General features: G+C 36.9%; 1 protein-coding gene across 1 annotated transcript in view; it reads right to left on the bottom strand.

Annotated features, from left to right (window-relative positions):
- Positions 1–1,777: 1,777 nt before the first annotated feature.
- Positions 1,778–17,408, bottom strand: part of AASDHPPT (aminoadipate-semialdehyde dehydrogenase-phosphopantetheinyl transferase) — a gene marked incomplete at its 5' end in the record, with an annotated part of 30,252 nt that continues 14,621 nt past the window's right edge. Inside the window, 4 exons of the mRNA XM_008943386.1 lie at positions 1,778–1,948; positions 6,098–6,175; positions 11,687–11,848; positions 12,314–12,435. Of these exons, the coding sequence (XP_008941634.1) occupies positions 1,778–1,948; positions 6,098–6,175; positions 11,687–11,848; positions 12,314–12,435 (533 nt within the window). The remainder of the gene's footprint in view (positions 1,949–6,097; positions 6,176–11,686; positions 11,849–12,313; positions 12,436–17,408) is intronic.

Genomic DNA, 17,408 nt, shown 5'->3' on the forward strand with positions numbered 1-17,408 from the left:
AATTGTTATAAGTTCAGATGACTCAGAATTATCTACAGCAAAACTCCAAAAGCTTTTACAATATTGTAAAACTCATATGCCTCTCACTCTAAACCTTTTCTCTGTCTTTGTAGTAAGGTGTTGCAGTGCGCCTCCTGGAAATAGAGGTTTCTGTTGCCTCTCTGTCCCCAGACATGGGCACACATCCAGAATTTTCCCCCTTTCCCAGTTGTGGTTGGCTTAGCCACCACAAGACCAATCCCCTAACACCCATTGGACCCCTGACCTGTAGGTAACCCATCTCTGTATCCTTACAGGACAATGCCTTTGTAAACCCACCTACCAACCTGTTAAAAAACCCTGGCCCCAAGGCCACATGCTCCTTCACTTCTCCCCTGGGGTGAGTGCTGTTTCAGTGCCTGCCTCAGGTGTTTTTTGTTTGTTATTTTCATGTTATTAAAACCTTTTATTTTGGAAGAAAGCGATCGTTGCCCATCTCTCCTTTATTCGCCACTGTCCTCCTCTTTGCTGACGACCACCCTGGAGGTAATACGGGGGTCCCGCTGGGGGTGTTTTCTTCCCGGGCAAAACCAGCAGGTTTAAAACCCCCTCAAAATATATTTTTGCATAAGTTATAGTAAGGCATGGCTTCAGTGGTTACACTAGAAGTACATTCTCCTTTAGTCAGAATGCAGGGCGCAGCCAAGTTGTGCACAAAGCCAAATCCACTAAAGATCTATATTTAACTGTAGGATATAAATGAACACTTTTTAGTTGTGAAAATCAACATTACATTCAGCATGACTCATTCTATTCAGTATGCTTTCTTACATTTTGATGCACCATACTGTAACTATGACTTTAGAAAGACAAGCAAGGGATGCAGAGTCAGATTTGTTTTGAGAAAGAATGAAATATTCTACAGATGCACTCAAGATCTGCAGATGTCCAGAATTTTTAGTTCATTAAGACAAAATATTCTGTCTTCAGATGTAACACCAGTATTTGGAAAAAAAAGTGTTTCTTTGTTTGGTCCCTTTCTCCATGATTTAGTGTCCAGGACAATACAGATGTAAGTGCAAGTCTAGGAAAACTGAACTGCTGTTTGGTTCTTTTCTATTGATGAGTGAAAAAAAATACAAAAAAGAACTGCTAAAAATGAAATTCTCAGTTACACACAGGAAGCTTTGATTAACAATGACTAAGTGAAAAGGATACTTAAAATTGACATACTTACAAGATAATTCCCTGCCTCAACCAGTTCTGCACCAATGTAGTTCCACAATCAATATTCAGCCTTCTGCAGCCTGCTATTACACAGTACTGTACAGACACTTGCATCATACAGTAACGGCAAAGGGATCTGTACCAATTCTTCTGGTTTTATTCATCCATTTGAGAATAAAACTACCACTTTTGTAAGACAAAAGGCAACATCATAATTTAAGCTTCAGCATAAATGAAGTATGGAAATAGATTTTTATATATTAAACAATTCTTGACTAACTAACAATATTGTAGTTCTGCTTCCTGCTCCTAGCATGGGTAATTATTGAAGTAAAAAACATAGGCATGGAGAAGCAGAAAAGCACATAGCCAGCTTAGACTTTTCACTGAAAATTCCTTCAGTGAGGAAATATGCATCATCCTTAAGACACTGATAAAGAATATTTATTTTAAAAAGGTGAAAATCAGACTGTTCATTTAAATAAGAAAAAACGTTTCATTTGCACATGGGCACTTTTTCCTCGCACTCTGAATTACGTAGGGTAGCAGCATAAAAACGTTGCCAATTTCCTTATAAGCATTCTGATCTTGAATATGAATTGTATTGCACTGGACTCTCCTGCTTAGAACAAAAATTATCCCAATATGCAGAATCCTCAGGTGTGACTGGAATACCAGAAGCAACTAAATCTTCAAAAGTCAATAATGTAAACTGTGGTTGGTTAGGCTCCGTAGAACATACCTAAAGAAAATACATGTTAGTATTACATGAATCAATAAATCTCAATTTTCTTCCTTTAGTTTTCCCTGTTTAGTTGAAACTGCACATTACTTACTGCAGAAGAAAATATTTCAGTTGAAACAAATGTCACTGTCCCTAATTTAGTCTATACAGTAGCTAACAGAAGCACATAACAGAAAAAAAACACATTATCTTTTAAACTCAGTTCAAAAAACTGAAAGAACAAGGAATAGAGAATGGTGCAAATACCACAGAATGAGTGTTTGGGTCCAGAAAAGAGGAAGAAAAAAAAAGCCACCAATAAAAAACCTGTACTTAACTCTCCAGCAGACATGATTATTTGAGAAGATAGAATGAGGATTTATTCTACTAGAGGTGTGCCTAGTCATCCTCTTTTTAATACCAGTAATCACTGGAGTTGAGAATGTTTCTCTCCAACTCATGCTGTTTCAGGACAAAAGTGGTCACAGTCAACCCACAATTCCAAGTGTTAAATCCAGGTTAAGTGCAGACAGATATTGGAAATCTGAGTGTCCTGCTCTCTGCATTAGATCCACCACTTCAAGAAAAATCACATTTCAAATTAGAAACAGGTTTGGGTTTTTGAGCACGTTACTGTGCACCCTGCTGTATGCTATCTGGGAGTGTATATCTTTCCAAAGAGCAGGCCGAACAGCGCAGCCGCAGGAATCCAATGTGAACAGAGCTGGTCCTTTCCACACTCCACATCTGCTCAACCAACATGCTCCTAATATTTGATACTCGATAGAATTCAGCAGCCCTACTACTCTGCAGTGGGTTATTCTGTACATCACAAGTTGACACATTTTTGATGCAGGCTGAGGTACTGTTAACTTCTTGTGGAATTTCTTTTACTGATGTCTGGTAATCACAGCATGTCTGAGATTGGAAGGGAGCTCTGGAGGTCATCTGGTCCAACCCTCCTACTCATGCAGGGCCACCTAGAGCCAGTTGCCCAGGACCATATCTGTATGGATTTTGAGTATCACCAAGTACAGAGACTCCACAAACTCCCTGGGCAATTTTGGTCACTGTCACAGTGGGAAACTAAAAAAAAAAAAAAAAAAAAAAAAGGGTTTCCTGATGTTCACGGAGACCTTCCCGTGTTTCACCTTGTGCCTACTGCCTCTGTTCCTGTAACTGGATGCCAATGAAAAAAGCCTGGAACCCTCCCTTCGTGTACTTAGACACGTCATTAGAATCCCCCCGAGCCTCTTCTCCTCCAAGTTGAACAGTCCCAGCTCTTTCAGCCTTTCCTCCTGAGAGCCATTCCAGGTCCTTCATTATATTTGTGGCCCTTCGATGGACTCTCTCCAGTAGTTCCCTCTCTCTCTCGTACTGAGAAGCCCAGAACCAGACACAGCATTGCAGGTGTGCCTCACCAGTGCTAAGTAAAGGGGAAGGATCATCTCCCTTGACCTGCTGCCAACACTTTTTCTAAATGCAACCCGGGATACTGTTAGCCGCCTTTGTTGCAAGGGTCCACTGCTAGCCCATATTCTACTTGGTGTCCACCAGGACCCCCAGTGCCTTTTCTGCAAAACTGCTTTCCAGTTGTGTGGCCATCTGGATAAACTGATGCCTGGGGCTGTTTCTCCCCATTTTCAGGACTTCAGCCCACTTCTCCAACCTGCCGAGGTCTCTCTGGATGTCATCGTGATCCTTTAGCACATCAGCCACTCCTCCCAGTTTTGTGTCGCCAGCAAACCTCCTGAGGGTACACAGCCCCAACATCCAAATCATTAATGAAGATATTAAACACGACTGAACCCAGTTTTGACCTCTAGGGTACACTGCTGGTTACCAGCCTTCAACTAGACTTTCTGCCATTTTCACCACACTCTGAGCCCAACTATTCAGCCAGCTGTCAGTGCACTTCTCTGCCTGTTTATCCAGTACATACATCAACAGTTTCTCTAGAAGGATCTTATGAGATCCTTCTAGAACGATGAAGGTAGGTCTGTAAATAGGTAAAATCTAAAAAAAATACCCTCCGCTTCAGTGTTTGAGCAGTAAGTCACTGCTAGGAGTCAACAGAAAGACAACAAAATGTTGCCATAGCACAGCAAAACCTCAAAGTTGTCCAACTCATACTGAAAGCAAAAAGTTGATTGAGCTGCCTCTCACTTTAAATCCTCACTAAGTGACATGGTGTTGAGACATTCCTGTTCATCTGGCATTTTCAAGATGAGGTAAAGCTGCAGGAACTGTGCCTAAAGCCATGCAAGTGACATGACATATGCATGAAAAATACAAACTAAGACTTGGAGCTGAGTAGACTGTTAACAGATCTAGCTGGAACTTTAGCACATGCTTATTTGAAGACAAGTGTGCTCTGGCTGAATCCATCACAAGTCCTGTGAAATTTAGCAATTGATAGACACTAGAGAATTTAAATTACAGTACTCTAAAGTAACAATTGGTCTTTCCTGTGAATTATAGGAACTTGCTATCAGGTTGAGAAGCTCGCTCACTGGAAGTACTTGTTCTGCAAACAGGACATAAGGAATTACTCCTGTGATAGCAGAGAAGGAACAGAAAGAAGTATTGACATCCTGAAGAAACTGCATGTCTGCACACTCCATTTTTTAATCTAAGATGAAGATCATGGTTTCCTCTCAGCACATCTAGCAATACATAGAATCCTTTTTTAACAGTTCTGTTAGACAAGTCAGAAGGTCCCTTTTAATTTCCCCCACACTGCTTTTAGGAGTCCTGAAAAGGCACAATACAATAGTACAAAAATTTTCACTCAATTTCCATACTCTGGAGTCACAGAATACTCACTTGTCCCATTTAAAATGACCTTTTTTTTTTTTCAGTGAGTTGAGCTAACGAAATTTAGGTCATCACATATTTAGTCAGTGGAAAAGTGTGCCTTTGAAACTTCTCCTGATACAAAGGCTTTTCATTGGCACTCCTGACACCACGCTTATTCTTTCAATGGTAATTTTAAAGGCTGTGACAGTGGTGGTGAAGGTCAATACTTAAAAATCCTGGATTTTTGCAGAATACTTAGATAAATGTCAGTCCTAGGTGAAAAGAAGTTGGTCATTATTTCTAAAGACTGTTATCAGTATTCCTGTAGGAAAGATAATTTGCCATTGGGGCTGCATATCAAGTATATCCTGTCAAACAGACAGCACATATTTCCTTAAAGAATATTTGAGCACCAATTTACTACAGTAAAGCCTCAAAGGTAGTTCATCTTTCTTTTCTTTTATTTAATCTGATCAATACTAGTGGAATGGTCTGCCTCTCTGTGTTATCCATTAGCACAGACTCAGACTGTGACCACGACAGATGTGTGGATGGGTACTTTCATCCTTATCCATTCATATACTAATTTTTTTTTTAGTTCCTGGCAGGATTTTTGTATCTAAATAACAGAAAACAACTAACCCACTTTCTTGTGAGCAACTAAAACACCACATACAAACCTGGCAATTTGTTATACTTTCCTTTGCTGACTGACTGGTTATTTTGGCTACAACTTGCCAGTCTACCTCAAATTTAACTGGTATTACTGTTCTCATTACTCAGATCTTTGTTAAATTACAGAAAAAAAAAAAATCATAAAAAGCTTTTAAGTAGCTTTGTTGTTTCTCAACAGTGACACCACATGGAATGGAAACTAACACTGCTATTCTTCCCATCTGTTGGTGGTTGTTGCTTGTCTCAATGGTTATCTTGTCATAACGGTGTTTGAAAGACAGATCTGCTCTGCAATACATGCTCTGACAATGCCCTACTAAAATCAGCTTGGTGAAGTGCTGCACTAGTTTGGCAGCCCAGATTGGTTCACTGTCTCCATTTCCATCTGTGAAAGCCATCTTTCCCACACGAGTACTAGCAAGCTGTGACAAAAATCACTTAATCTTCTCTTGAATGAACATAGTGAATGTGGTAACACATTCCAGATTTTCTGAAGCCATTTCTCCTTCTCATTGCCCTTTCTTAAATAGGCACAATAGAACTGGAGGTAACAGATCAGTAACAATCTGGTTAATGATGTGCTTTGTCCTTCGTCCTACATCTGAGATAACACACTTTTAGGTACAGCATCAGACTAAGTTTATGTTCAGGTGATTAGTTACCAAGGCCTAGAAACGTTTTATAGTGTCTTACATCAGAATGCTTCTGTCCAGCTCCCTCCTGTTTCCCAAGAGCCACTGCGACATGATGATGGTCATCTAACCGGGTTTCCTAGTAAAGATGAAAAATGGCAATATAAATATATTTTCTTTGCTCCTTTCCCAGCAAAGACTATATAAATGTTTAGAATATGGTTCAGAACAATAGCAGAACATAATTTAAAATACTTTAAAATAATGACATTCAAAAAAGCAACAGCCCTCTTTAGCAATTTTTGTTGGAGAGCTCAAAGATGCAGACACATTAAGAAGTCAGTAGGGCTGAAGTAGTTAGTACAGGTTTTTTTTCACTCATTTGTAGATATTTATATTCAAGTTTGTGACCTTAGCATTCCTCTACCAATGCCTTGTACATTACAAGCCATATAACAGATCTTAGTTATCTGTGTTACAACAAGATGAATGGTGAACTTCTTGGAAATATTCTGAAAGACAGTGATCTCAGTGGCAGCTTAAACCAATGACTCTCTCACTCATGGCTTCAGACAACATGTAAGATCACAACTTCATATTTCTGACACAGCAGCCTGAGCACTGCTTGGTGTAAACACGAATCCATTTTTCTCAAAAAATGATTTTAGATACATAAACTATATTACTAACTATATAGTTATCTAATTAATAGTTTTGTTTAAAGGTGTTTTTTTCTATGAAGGCTAAGGATTCAACCAAAACAGCTAATTTCAGAAAAAAATTATTTATATATACTGTTTCAGAGGAATATTTATTCTACAGTCAAAAGGGGGGAAAACAATGTGTTCCTTGTTTCTTTATCCAAAAATTTTCACATAATTTCTGCACAGAATTTCTAAAATGGAAATAAAAAATAACAAGGATTTAATCTAGAAAAATGAACAATTTAGATATCACCATTAATATGAAAATCAGCTACTATATTTTCCTGGGACATATCAATGACCTTCAATTTCCACTTCCGTGGGAAGTACTTTAAATTATAAGATAAAGAAAACATCATTACGTCCTATTTCCTCTGACAGGCTGTTAGTTGCTTTTCCCCCCCTTTTTAATTTAAGCAACATGTCTCTTAAAACAATGCTGCCAGTCTGCAATGGCTTCTCTACAATTCACCTACTATATAGGATTTTCAAAAATACCATTTCTGTGATTCCCAAATAGTCCTGTATATGAAGAAAAAAGTGGCAAGAAGCTCAGCTTGGAGCTGCTCAACCCAGCTCAGCCAAGACAGCAGCTGCTTTAGTCACGTGCAGCAGCAGCACAGCTAGAAGGCTGAGGGACTTCACTGGCAAAGATGTGGGTGTCTTGGCAGATAGGTGCTGGTGTGGAAGTAGAACTGTGTTTTTACTTTGATCTCTTCAACACCAAAACTGTGCCTATTGGACACATTTAACAGTGAACTCTGTCTCTCTTACTTGCTTAAAAACAAAACGTCAAGCTCAAGTTGTTTTACTAGCAAGAAAATGACTATTCCAATTCTGTCTAGATTAAGAAAAATAATTAATACATATGAGAAATAGTAATAAATCTGCAGTGTAAGTGCTACTTCTCATGACTGCAAGAGCTACAGGTGTACCCACCAGGACGTATTTTACTAGGTTTTCCTTTCCACTACTAGGAATAAAGAATGTTTCCTCTAGTTTGATGAAACCTAACCATTTGTACACATCACACACATTTCTGTAACTTCAAAAAGAGGAAAGACTATGAAAATTAAACATTCGATCAAGTGTTGCTAAAGAATTTATATAGTTCTAAGGTGGCAGTGTTTTGTGTTTGTTTAGATGGAAACATTACTACATCCAGGTTTTCATCACTCTCTCCCCCCTTCTTTCATATTTTTGCATGTTCAAGAGGCTAAAGACTGATAAGAACAGAGGACACTCCCAGCATATTCAGCAGCAGCCTACATCTGTAGTCAGAACTCTGCAAAAATCGGTTACAGCTTTAAGCTAAACACACAGTTTATTTTGTCTGAACTTGGTTACTTCTCATTTACAAGATTTCCACTGCAGTAAAGGAGTAATTCCTTTACCTCTGTTTTGTTAAGATTTCTCTCTCTAAGCCAGAAGACATTAATGGATCAAAATTTCAAAATTTGTTTTTTTAGCACAGAGCTAAAGCCTTACCAGAGCTGTTCAATCTACAGACACACTGAGACTTCTAATGATCTCATTTCAAAGGCTGGGCAGAGTGATATGTCTGGGATTCAAATAATTCTGGATGCAGTTAACAGACAGCTTATGAGGAAGCTACCATCCTAGACAGAAGAATTGATTGTTGGGTGAATCCAGTTCTATTAGCTAGTCTTAGGAATAAAGGCTTTTCACTCCTATTTACTCCTGACAATACAACAGGATTAACTTCTCCTACTGAGGGTGAAAGGCTCCATTACCATTGCACACCAAGAGAAATTACTAAGTAAGTTTCAAATTGACCCAGGTAATCTGCTTGAAATTCATCCTTTGGAAGTTACATGTTTGCATATAGAGAAACCAAGCAAATATTTTTTGAGAAAAAAAGGTGAACATTTATCTGTGTAGCAGCAGTGATGCCAGGCAATTAATAATCCCTGAGTGAAGTTTAAGATAAGTTGGGCACTTCCTTCATAAACCAGTTGTATCCAAAACTGAGGAGGGGACAAAAACCAGAACTATATTATGTATCGTTTAAGATTCTTCTTTAGTGTAAATTCCAATACATGCAATCCAACTGTTTTTCCTGATTAGCTGTACAAAACTGAGACCAATAAGGAAAGAGTCATAGACTTAACATTTTGCAAATCAGTAATTAGGATTTTTTTCCATGTCAGATCTGCTACAGATTTATTATAAACTTATGTTTAACTCTTTAAATTATAAAGATATAATAATTGTTATTGATCATCTTCTTTGACTTTTATTAAAATTAAACAGTATTTAATTATGTGAACTTATTTTCTTCAAAGGAAGTAAATTGAGCAGAAAGTCACTCATGATAATAGTAATAATCTACATCATCAAAATAATGATTCCACCCTAAATTAATCCTGACACAAATACTGTATCATTCCTTACTGGAGTAGCAAACTTAATTACTACTAAGCAAATTCACTTTTTTTTTTTTTTTTTTTTTTTTTTTTTTTTTTTTTTTTTGGTATTTTTTCCTCATACTCCTTCCAAAATAGTTGAAGGAATCTGAGTAGTAATCTCCAGAGTACTGTATGAAAAGTGCTGAAAGCTAAATCAGTCCATCCTGATCAGACAACAGGAGGAGGTCTCTGGGCTAGTGCCTTCTACTCAAGCTCAAAAATATACAAGGAGTGGAGGAGGCAAAAGACACTCTGAACAAAAGTAAACTTTTGGTAAAGGGACAGAGAACAGTCAACTACACAACAGGGCAGTTCATTTGGTGTGTTCATTAACAGAATTTCTTTTTTTTTTTTTTATGTTCACAAAAAATTTGATGTCCAATATGAACAGGCTTTCCTCTTGTGAACAGTTGCAGGGTGTCTGAACAGTATCAGCTTTGATTTGCTCTGATTCACTAGTACTCCTCTTGACCTTTTTGTCATGACAAGCACAAGGTGTTACACCTTTTTCTAGTCTTTACGTTTTTAAGTTGCTTTTTTTACATTATATAGTACTTTCTGAAGGAGATTTCAGACTATTTTCTATAATGTAAATAGGCAAACCCCACCTTATTTCTCTTTTCTGTTTTTGGTAAATTAGATTCTCTTTAAAACTGAAATAAGAGAATTCAAAACGTGATAACTGGATTTTAAACAGCCTTGCTCTCTTTGATCATCTCCTATCAAAAAGCTATATCTGAAAAGCAAATATGAGGTCATTATATTTTTTTTATTTGATAGAAATAAAGTCAAACAAACTCAGCACAATGGAGAACACAAGGAAAATACTACGCCAGTAATATACAATCTTACACGTGATTCTTAATGACCTCTCATGAAGAGTCTTGGGTGACTTCCAGATTTCTCAAAATTAGGGTTTTCACTTAAGTTGTTTCAAGAATTTGGCTCAAGGGCAAATAATGAAACAAAAAAATACTTTAGGAAGTAAGAAAATGGGTACAAAATTAAAAGAAACTTGGGAGAATAAAAAAGTACAGTGATGCTTAATTTTAGGCTAGGGATTGGTAATTGAAAAACTAATTATTCTTTCCAATTTAATTGTAATAAATGTTGAGATTTAAATTAAATTATATCCCAATTGAGCCTCTATTTAAATGAAACTTGATAATAAATTCTCTCTTTGAAATACTACAGTCTGCCTCATTATAAGGCTGTGTTCTTGGGAAGCAGGAGGGCAAGCATGGAAGAGGAGTCATTCCTCAGACAAAAATTAAATTAAGCTTCTAGCAGTAATTACTAAGTAATCAGGAAAAATCAAATAAAAGCATTTACGTAATACAGGGAGCTACCTACATCACCATCATCTTCAGGGTATTTTAGCCAATCAATCACAGACATGTCATCAAAGACCAAAATTAGGAATTCCAGAACTCAATCGAAATTCCAAACTACGTATTCTTTGAATTGCTAGTCAGGTGTATAGCAGGTGCACAATCTTTGGCAGACTGGGACAAGGTGCCCTTTACAGACAATTTTGAAGTCAATGTCTTTTGCATTTCTTCCTTCATTCGAAGCAGTTGAATGAAAGTGTCTTTGGGGTATAGAGAAATGGTATTGTGATTTGTCTGGCTTTTTTTAAAGCTTAGTTTCTTAGGGTATTTAAATAATTTTAGATCCTTGTATAGCATCAGAATCATTACGGTTGGAAAAGACTTTTAAGGTCATCCAGTACCAACCATTAACCTAACACTACCAAGTCCACCACTACATGATGTCCCTACCAGTTCTTTCTCTATATACCCTCTGAGTTATACTAGATGCTATGGATCATTTCCTACCAAATCAAACAAGAAAGATGTTTTAGTGATAAGTCTCAATAACTTTCAAGAAGGAAAAAAACCCAAATGCAACACTCAGAAGACTGAGCCCAAACTAATGTTCCAGTTAAGCAAAGGCAAGTTTTTTTGCATGTCTCCATTCCCACAGACAGCAGTCAATCAGCACACTAACTCCAAACCCACAGAAGCACATTTCTACCAGCTTGTATGGACAAGAACTAAGAAACCTAAAGGAGTTGAATGTACCTGCTCCATTTCAAGCATTTAATATAAGCCTTAACTAATGGGGTTAGTTAGTCACTTGTCCCATTCTAGACCAACTGAAGAAGTTTAAAATCTTAAGACACTGTTCAGAAGTCAGGTCTGAAAATGCTTCAGTGAACTTCTTGCACACCCTAAGATGAACTTCATAGAGTGCAAGAAACATACTCCAGGAACAGGATTTTTTTTTAAAAAAAAAAAGATCATAATTAATATATCTCTGTGGTGTTTTTGCAATCATCAAAAATACTTTAAATAACTTAAATAAGTTTTGATGGATACATGTTCAATGTGGTTGTATGAAATAAAAGGTGTGAAGCTGCAATTGAAAAAAAAAAAAAAATCAAATGTGCAATGCAACCATAGGGTGTTGAGACTGTTTATCATTCTTGGAAAATTAAATCTGAATATTTCTTACTTCAAATGTCCACTCTTCTTCTTTATTGCCATCCAGCAGCATTGTTGTCTCATTATACACCTTGCCTATTTCCAGTTGCAACGGGGACACATTAAATTCAATTCTTTGCAAGTTAAAGCCAATCCCAACTCCAATAGCCTTTAAGAAGCTTTCCTTTAAGGCCTAAAACACAAAACAAACATATTTCATTCATACTTCCTGTTTTCAAACTGTCCTATAAGCATTACTTCTGAGCAGATACCGTAGACTAAATAAATTTAAAAGTTATACTACTGTAAATGCGAGGGTAGACCGATGCAATTATCAAGAGAAAAATTTTATCAGCATGGCTAATACCTAGCCTAACTTGCTGCATGATAATGAACATGCAACCAGAATTACCAAGTGGCACATACAGATACGAATCCTTTAGCTTGTTCTGAGTATGTGTTTAAAACTAGTTAAAAAACCTTCTAGAAATGTAAGCTTCACTATTGTTCCCAAAGGTTTTCTGTCATTAAAAAAAAAAATCACTAAAATATAAAATCCATTAAAATATTATCTCTACACAAAAATAACACCAAAATATATCAAAAGAGAACATGCAGGTTATAGCACTGCAGTCTCAAAACAGGAAAAAGGCATTACCCAGTGTCGATGAAACATATCCAGCTGCTTCCATTCACTACTCATAGACTGGATTACTCTCCACTCTGTTTCGGTAAACTGTCGCTTCATGATACGAAAAAAATTTGGAATTGAACTACTACCTATAAAGTCAAAAGATATTTATAGACATTTTAATAGAGCAGTAATAATAAGCAAATTAATTACCTCATGTTATTGTTCTAGAAAGAACTCATACAAAAAAAAAAAAACAAAACAAAACACTATGAACAAACTCTGCTCTACACTCTGAATTTATTCAGCCTTGAAACCAGTAATACTGATGATTGTTCAGGGCACACTATGGAAAAATTCCATTCCTATAGCAGAATTACTGCATTAAAAATGTGAAGTTAAAGTCAAACATCTTGTGTATTTTCAGCATTCTCTATAAAGGAGAGTATTTAACACATGCCGATTTTTATATTTTTAAAGAAGTATACTCAGCTACAAAAGTAGCATATAGAGTCTGACATCTGACAGCTTGACCTAGCAGCACTTTATAAACCAGCAGGCTGTTTGTCAGAAATTATCAAGCTATTCTGCCTCCTGCTCTTGGATGCTGGGAAACAAAATCAACAATTTAAGCCCATGTAGAAATACAATCTCCCAAAGTTATCGCATGCATGTTAAGATTTCAGGATTTATTCTACAAGAATAATGGGGGTAGAGAGGCTCATAATCACAGTAAGAAAGATACCAAGGAGAAAAAAAAAAAAAAGTCAAACCCACCAAGCCTTCAAATCCTTATATTAAATTTAAGCCTCCTCTAAAAATCAGCACAGCTGTGTAGAACTGCAGCAGCTCTTCAGGGGCTACACCGCTTTTCCCCACTAGTCTAAATTTACTTTGCAAGACGACACTCCAGACTGTGTGGTTGTATTGATCAATGGCATTTCTATAATACACTGGAAGCTATGGGCCTCATTACACACTTGGCTAATCACCCGTGGTCTATACCATTAATCAGCATACCATGCAATCTGTCCAATAGGGCTTACAGCTGCCTAAACAGACAACGGCAGAAAGCAATTCATCTTCTTTAATTGGGATAATAAAAATCTGGTTAGAGACAATGCAACATATTTAGACAAAAAAATTCATAGGTTAGGTGATGGTCTTATTAAAAAGAAAATATTAGTTGCACTTAATCCAAAACAGTCTCCCCTCCCAATACCACACTACTTTCAAGTAAACTATAACATTGCTTAACAAAGATGCAGAATCTCATCCTAGCTCTGCTGCTGATTCTGTGACTACGCAAAGGAACTTTCCTTCTCTATCCTAATGTTCCCCATCTTAAAAAAGGTATAAGGGTATACAGATGAACTACAAAGTGGTTGTCTTCTACAGATATGTAAGCACTATATAAAACCAGGCACTGGCATCAGTAGCCATTGATCTGAATGAACTAATGTTACCCTAAAGCACACATTCATGTTTTCTGACAATTTCCAGATCATGTTGCAAAGCATAATCTGACACACACATCACACAAGACATTTCGGAAATGTCCTCCATTTCATTTATGGACATAGTAAAGAAAACACCTTAAAGACAGAAATGTTGACAGCTGCAATAGTCAGCTCATGGAATAATCCAGAACAATTTAAGGACAGAACTAATCTTCCTCTCTGGAGAAAATTATGATACTGAAAAAGAAGAACCACCACATTGTCAAGTATTTTTTGATTGATTACCAAGCAAATGAAATCTACACAGACAATCCAACTTACCTAAAACAATGCAAAACAGAAAAAAAAAATCTCCAACCTGGACAAAGGTTATTGCCTTTCATCTCTGAGTTTATATGGCCTATTTTATGATCAAATAACCTTGTTAAATCCAAACAATCCTCTTAATAAATACAGATATTTATTTTCTCCTCTCAAGTATTTAAGACAACAGTGCACCAGTCTCTTCAGTTGATTCAAACTACAAAACATCCAAGAATGTCGTGGTGTACCCTTCCTCCTCCATTACAAGAGAGCTCTCTTGCTTTCAGTAACCCAGGGCTATTCACACTTCCAGAGAAGACTGTCCAAGACCATGCACATTACACCCCATCCAGCACCTAGAGATGTACCGTGCCTCCTGCACTGTCAGTCCTTCCACCACCCAACCTTACCACGCACAGTGAATACACTCAAACTGTTCAGTGTATCACGTGTATATCAATCCCATACGCTACTGCCTTTTCACTCCCTACTTACCTCTTTTTTTGTCCTAGGTTTCTTCAACTGCTCAGCTACTGTTTGATGTATTCAAATTCACAGGAGTACTTTACCACTCTGCTCCAACTGTCCACCACGTCCCTCCACTGAAAAGCTCAAGCACTGCTTTCTCCTGACCTGCCCCTTCTCATACAGTTGAGAAGGAGTTGCTGCACTCTGAGGAACGGATCGGATCAAAGGATCCATGACTATTATTCTCCACAACTTACTAGCAGTACCATGGCCTGCCTGGTTCATTTCCCCATATTTGCTTTGGTATCAGAGAACAATAGATTCACAGAATCATGGAAAAATTCAGGTTAGAAAGGACCTCTGGAGACCACTTGGTCTAACCTTCTGTTGGAAGCAGAGCCTTATGTTAGGTTATGCAGCCCCTGTCAAGCAGAGTCTTTCACCCCTTCTCTGGGCAACTTACTCCAGTGTTTTACTGTTCTCATGGTGAGGAGTTGCTCTATCAAGACTGAACTCCCCTTGAAGCAACCTGAGCCTATAGCTTTTTGCCCTATTTCTGTACACCTTCACAAAGACAGCTACCTATATCTTCTCCACAGCTGCCTTTCAGGTAGATGGTGACTAGATTCCCCTCCTCAGAACTTTCCCCTCTTCAGGTTCAACAAACCCAGCTCAATCAAAATTTCTACACAGGTCAAGCTCCCCAACCCTCTAATCACCTTGGTGGCCCTCCAGTGTTCACATATCTCTCATGACCTGGGGGACAAGAAGGGGACAAAACTAAAGGGAGCAGAAAGTTTTCTTTTAGATGATACCTTTTTTGCTTTTAATCTGAAGGGAGAAACAGCCTCAAATGTACTTGGCACAATTTACAAAAGCTTCCTTTGAAAGAATGGGAACAAGTCCCATAAAGCAATTATTCAATTAGTTTTAAGTCTGCATTTCTAAATTACCTCCCATCTGCCAACTTGTTTCAGAAACAAACTTGCCTATCAATAACTAGACAAGCAGTTTGACGTATTTTGGTAACTTATTAAGAATCCAAGTTCTAGTTTACAGAATAATTAAATTTCATTAAAAATATACCAAAGAGCTTTCATGCCAAATTATTCCACTGTGCATACTTTAAAGCTAACAGCTATTTTCGATACAATTTTGGTCTACACACACTGTAGTCTACACATAATTATTTGAGGCACACGGCAAAACAAGGTACAATGTTCCTTCAATAAAAAAATGAGATTTCTATTCTGTTCATAACTTCTTAATAAATTTCCCTCCTGTGTTTATTGTCTATATTTTTTCTCCCACAGAAGTTTAGGAAAAGTGCTAAGCATTTTTGCTAATCTCAAACATTACTCTGTAAAATTTAAGTGAAGACAGCATCAATATTTTAAATTATCTTCTTGAAATCACAGTATTTTGTACACGGAAAATATAAGGACCACGTAACAGAACACAAAAGAAATTGGAATGCGAGTTGGAACTCTGACAGGAAATAAAGGCAAGACAAGTAAGTATTTATCAGGTTTACCAACTAGAAAAAATTATTTTTAAAAGTATTTTTAAATGTTTAAGAGGATCTTCCCCAAGACTTGAAGTATCCACTACAAAAATGACACAAACATTCTCAAACACTGACAAGTTTTAGCTTTACATTCAGACTTCCATTAACTAAGTAAAAACATGAGCTTATTATCTGCACTTCATTGTGCAGTGGTTTCAAGATAATACAATATTTCAAAGAGAAATCTGGCTGCAGTTTACACGTGTGTATTCACGCAGGTGGAATTCTGGTTCATAAATCCTCTAAAATCCTTAATGCATGCAAATGTTAGGACTTTTCTAAGAAAAAATTCTAAGAAAATTCTCTAAAAAACCAACTATGAACTGAAGAATCATGATAAAAATGAACTGACAGTAAAAACTTGAAAAACAGGTTCTCTGAAGGAACAAACGCTTTTATTCTAATGCACACATATAATACAAAGACTTCCAAAAATAATGTCTTTACATTTCCATTATTAATAAGGCCAGACACTAATTTAAGCATGTACTGCTTACTGTTTCTTATTTAACTTGCAGCAGTAAAAATAAAAGATTCCTTAAACATCCATCTGCTAACAAACTCAAGAGCAGACACCACACAACTGGGTTCACAGTGCTAAACCCTTGATCATACAACCCAGCACTCCTTTCCCTGTGTTCAGGATTATTCAGAAACCCAATGAAAACACTGAGATAAAAAAAAAAAAAAAAAAATTACCAGGGGATACAACTCAATGGAAAAATGTAACTGAAATGCTCAAAACTGCATCTGAAATATTCTTTCAAGTCATATTTACAGCTTCTAAAAAATTGGAACTTAGACTGTGATTCCAATAAATCCAATATAGAGTAATCTTGTCCATCTCAGTGGCAAAGTGAGATTAGCGCAACACACAATGTGTGCACTTGAGAACAAATATTTATGTATGCAAATCAGTTATTTAAACTGGTGAGCATCAGGAAATTACACAATATTTATCTGTTTGGTCAGGCATCTGACCATGTAGGGGTTCATCACTGAAATTGAATTTGTTCCATTTTGTGATTTTAGGAATATATGAAAGGCATGTTTTCATAAGAGATTTCAGAAATAAGTGGAGCTGGAAGCAGAGAAAAACAGGAAGTTTGTTCCACTGAAGGCTCATGATTAATGAGAAAAGATATATATTCCCATTGGCTGTTAAAATTCCTTGAAAGAACAGTTACCTTTTTCTGGTTTTCTTTAAGAGAAGAAAAATTGTGATGAGAGCAGATCTATGAAAATACTGTATAAAAGGTTTCAAAAAAAAAAAGAGAAAAATGCTGACATAGCATATAGGGAATTGAGAGAGTGTGGTTCAGCA

This window comes from Merops nubicus, unplaced genomic scaffold (assembly GCF_000691845.1).
Source record: "Merops nubicus isolate BGI_N331 unplaced genomic scaffold, ASM69184v1 scaffold8957, whole genome shotgun sequence".
Classification (NCBI taxonomy): Eukaryota; Metazoa; Chordata; class Aves; order Coraciiformes; family Meropidae; genus Merops; species Merops nubicus.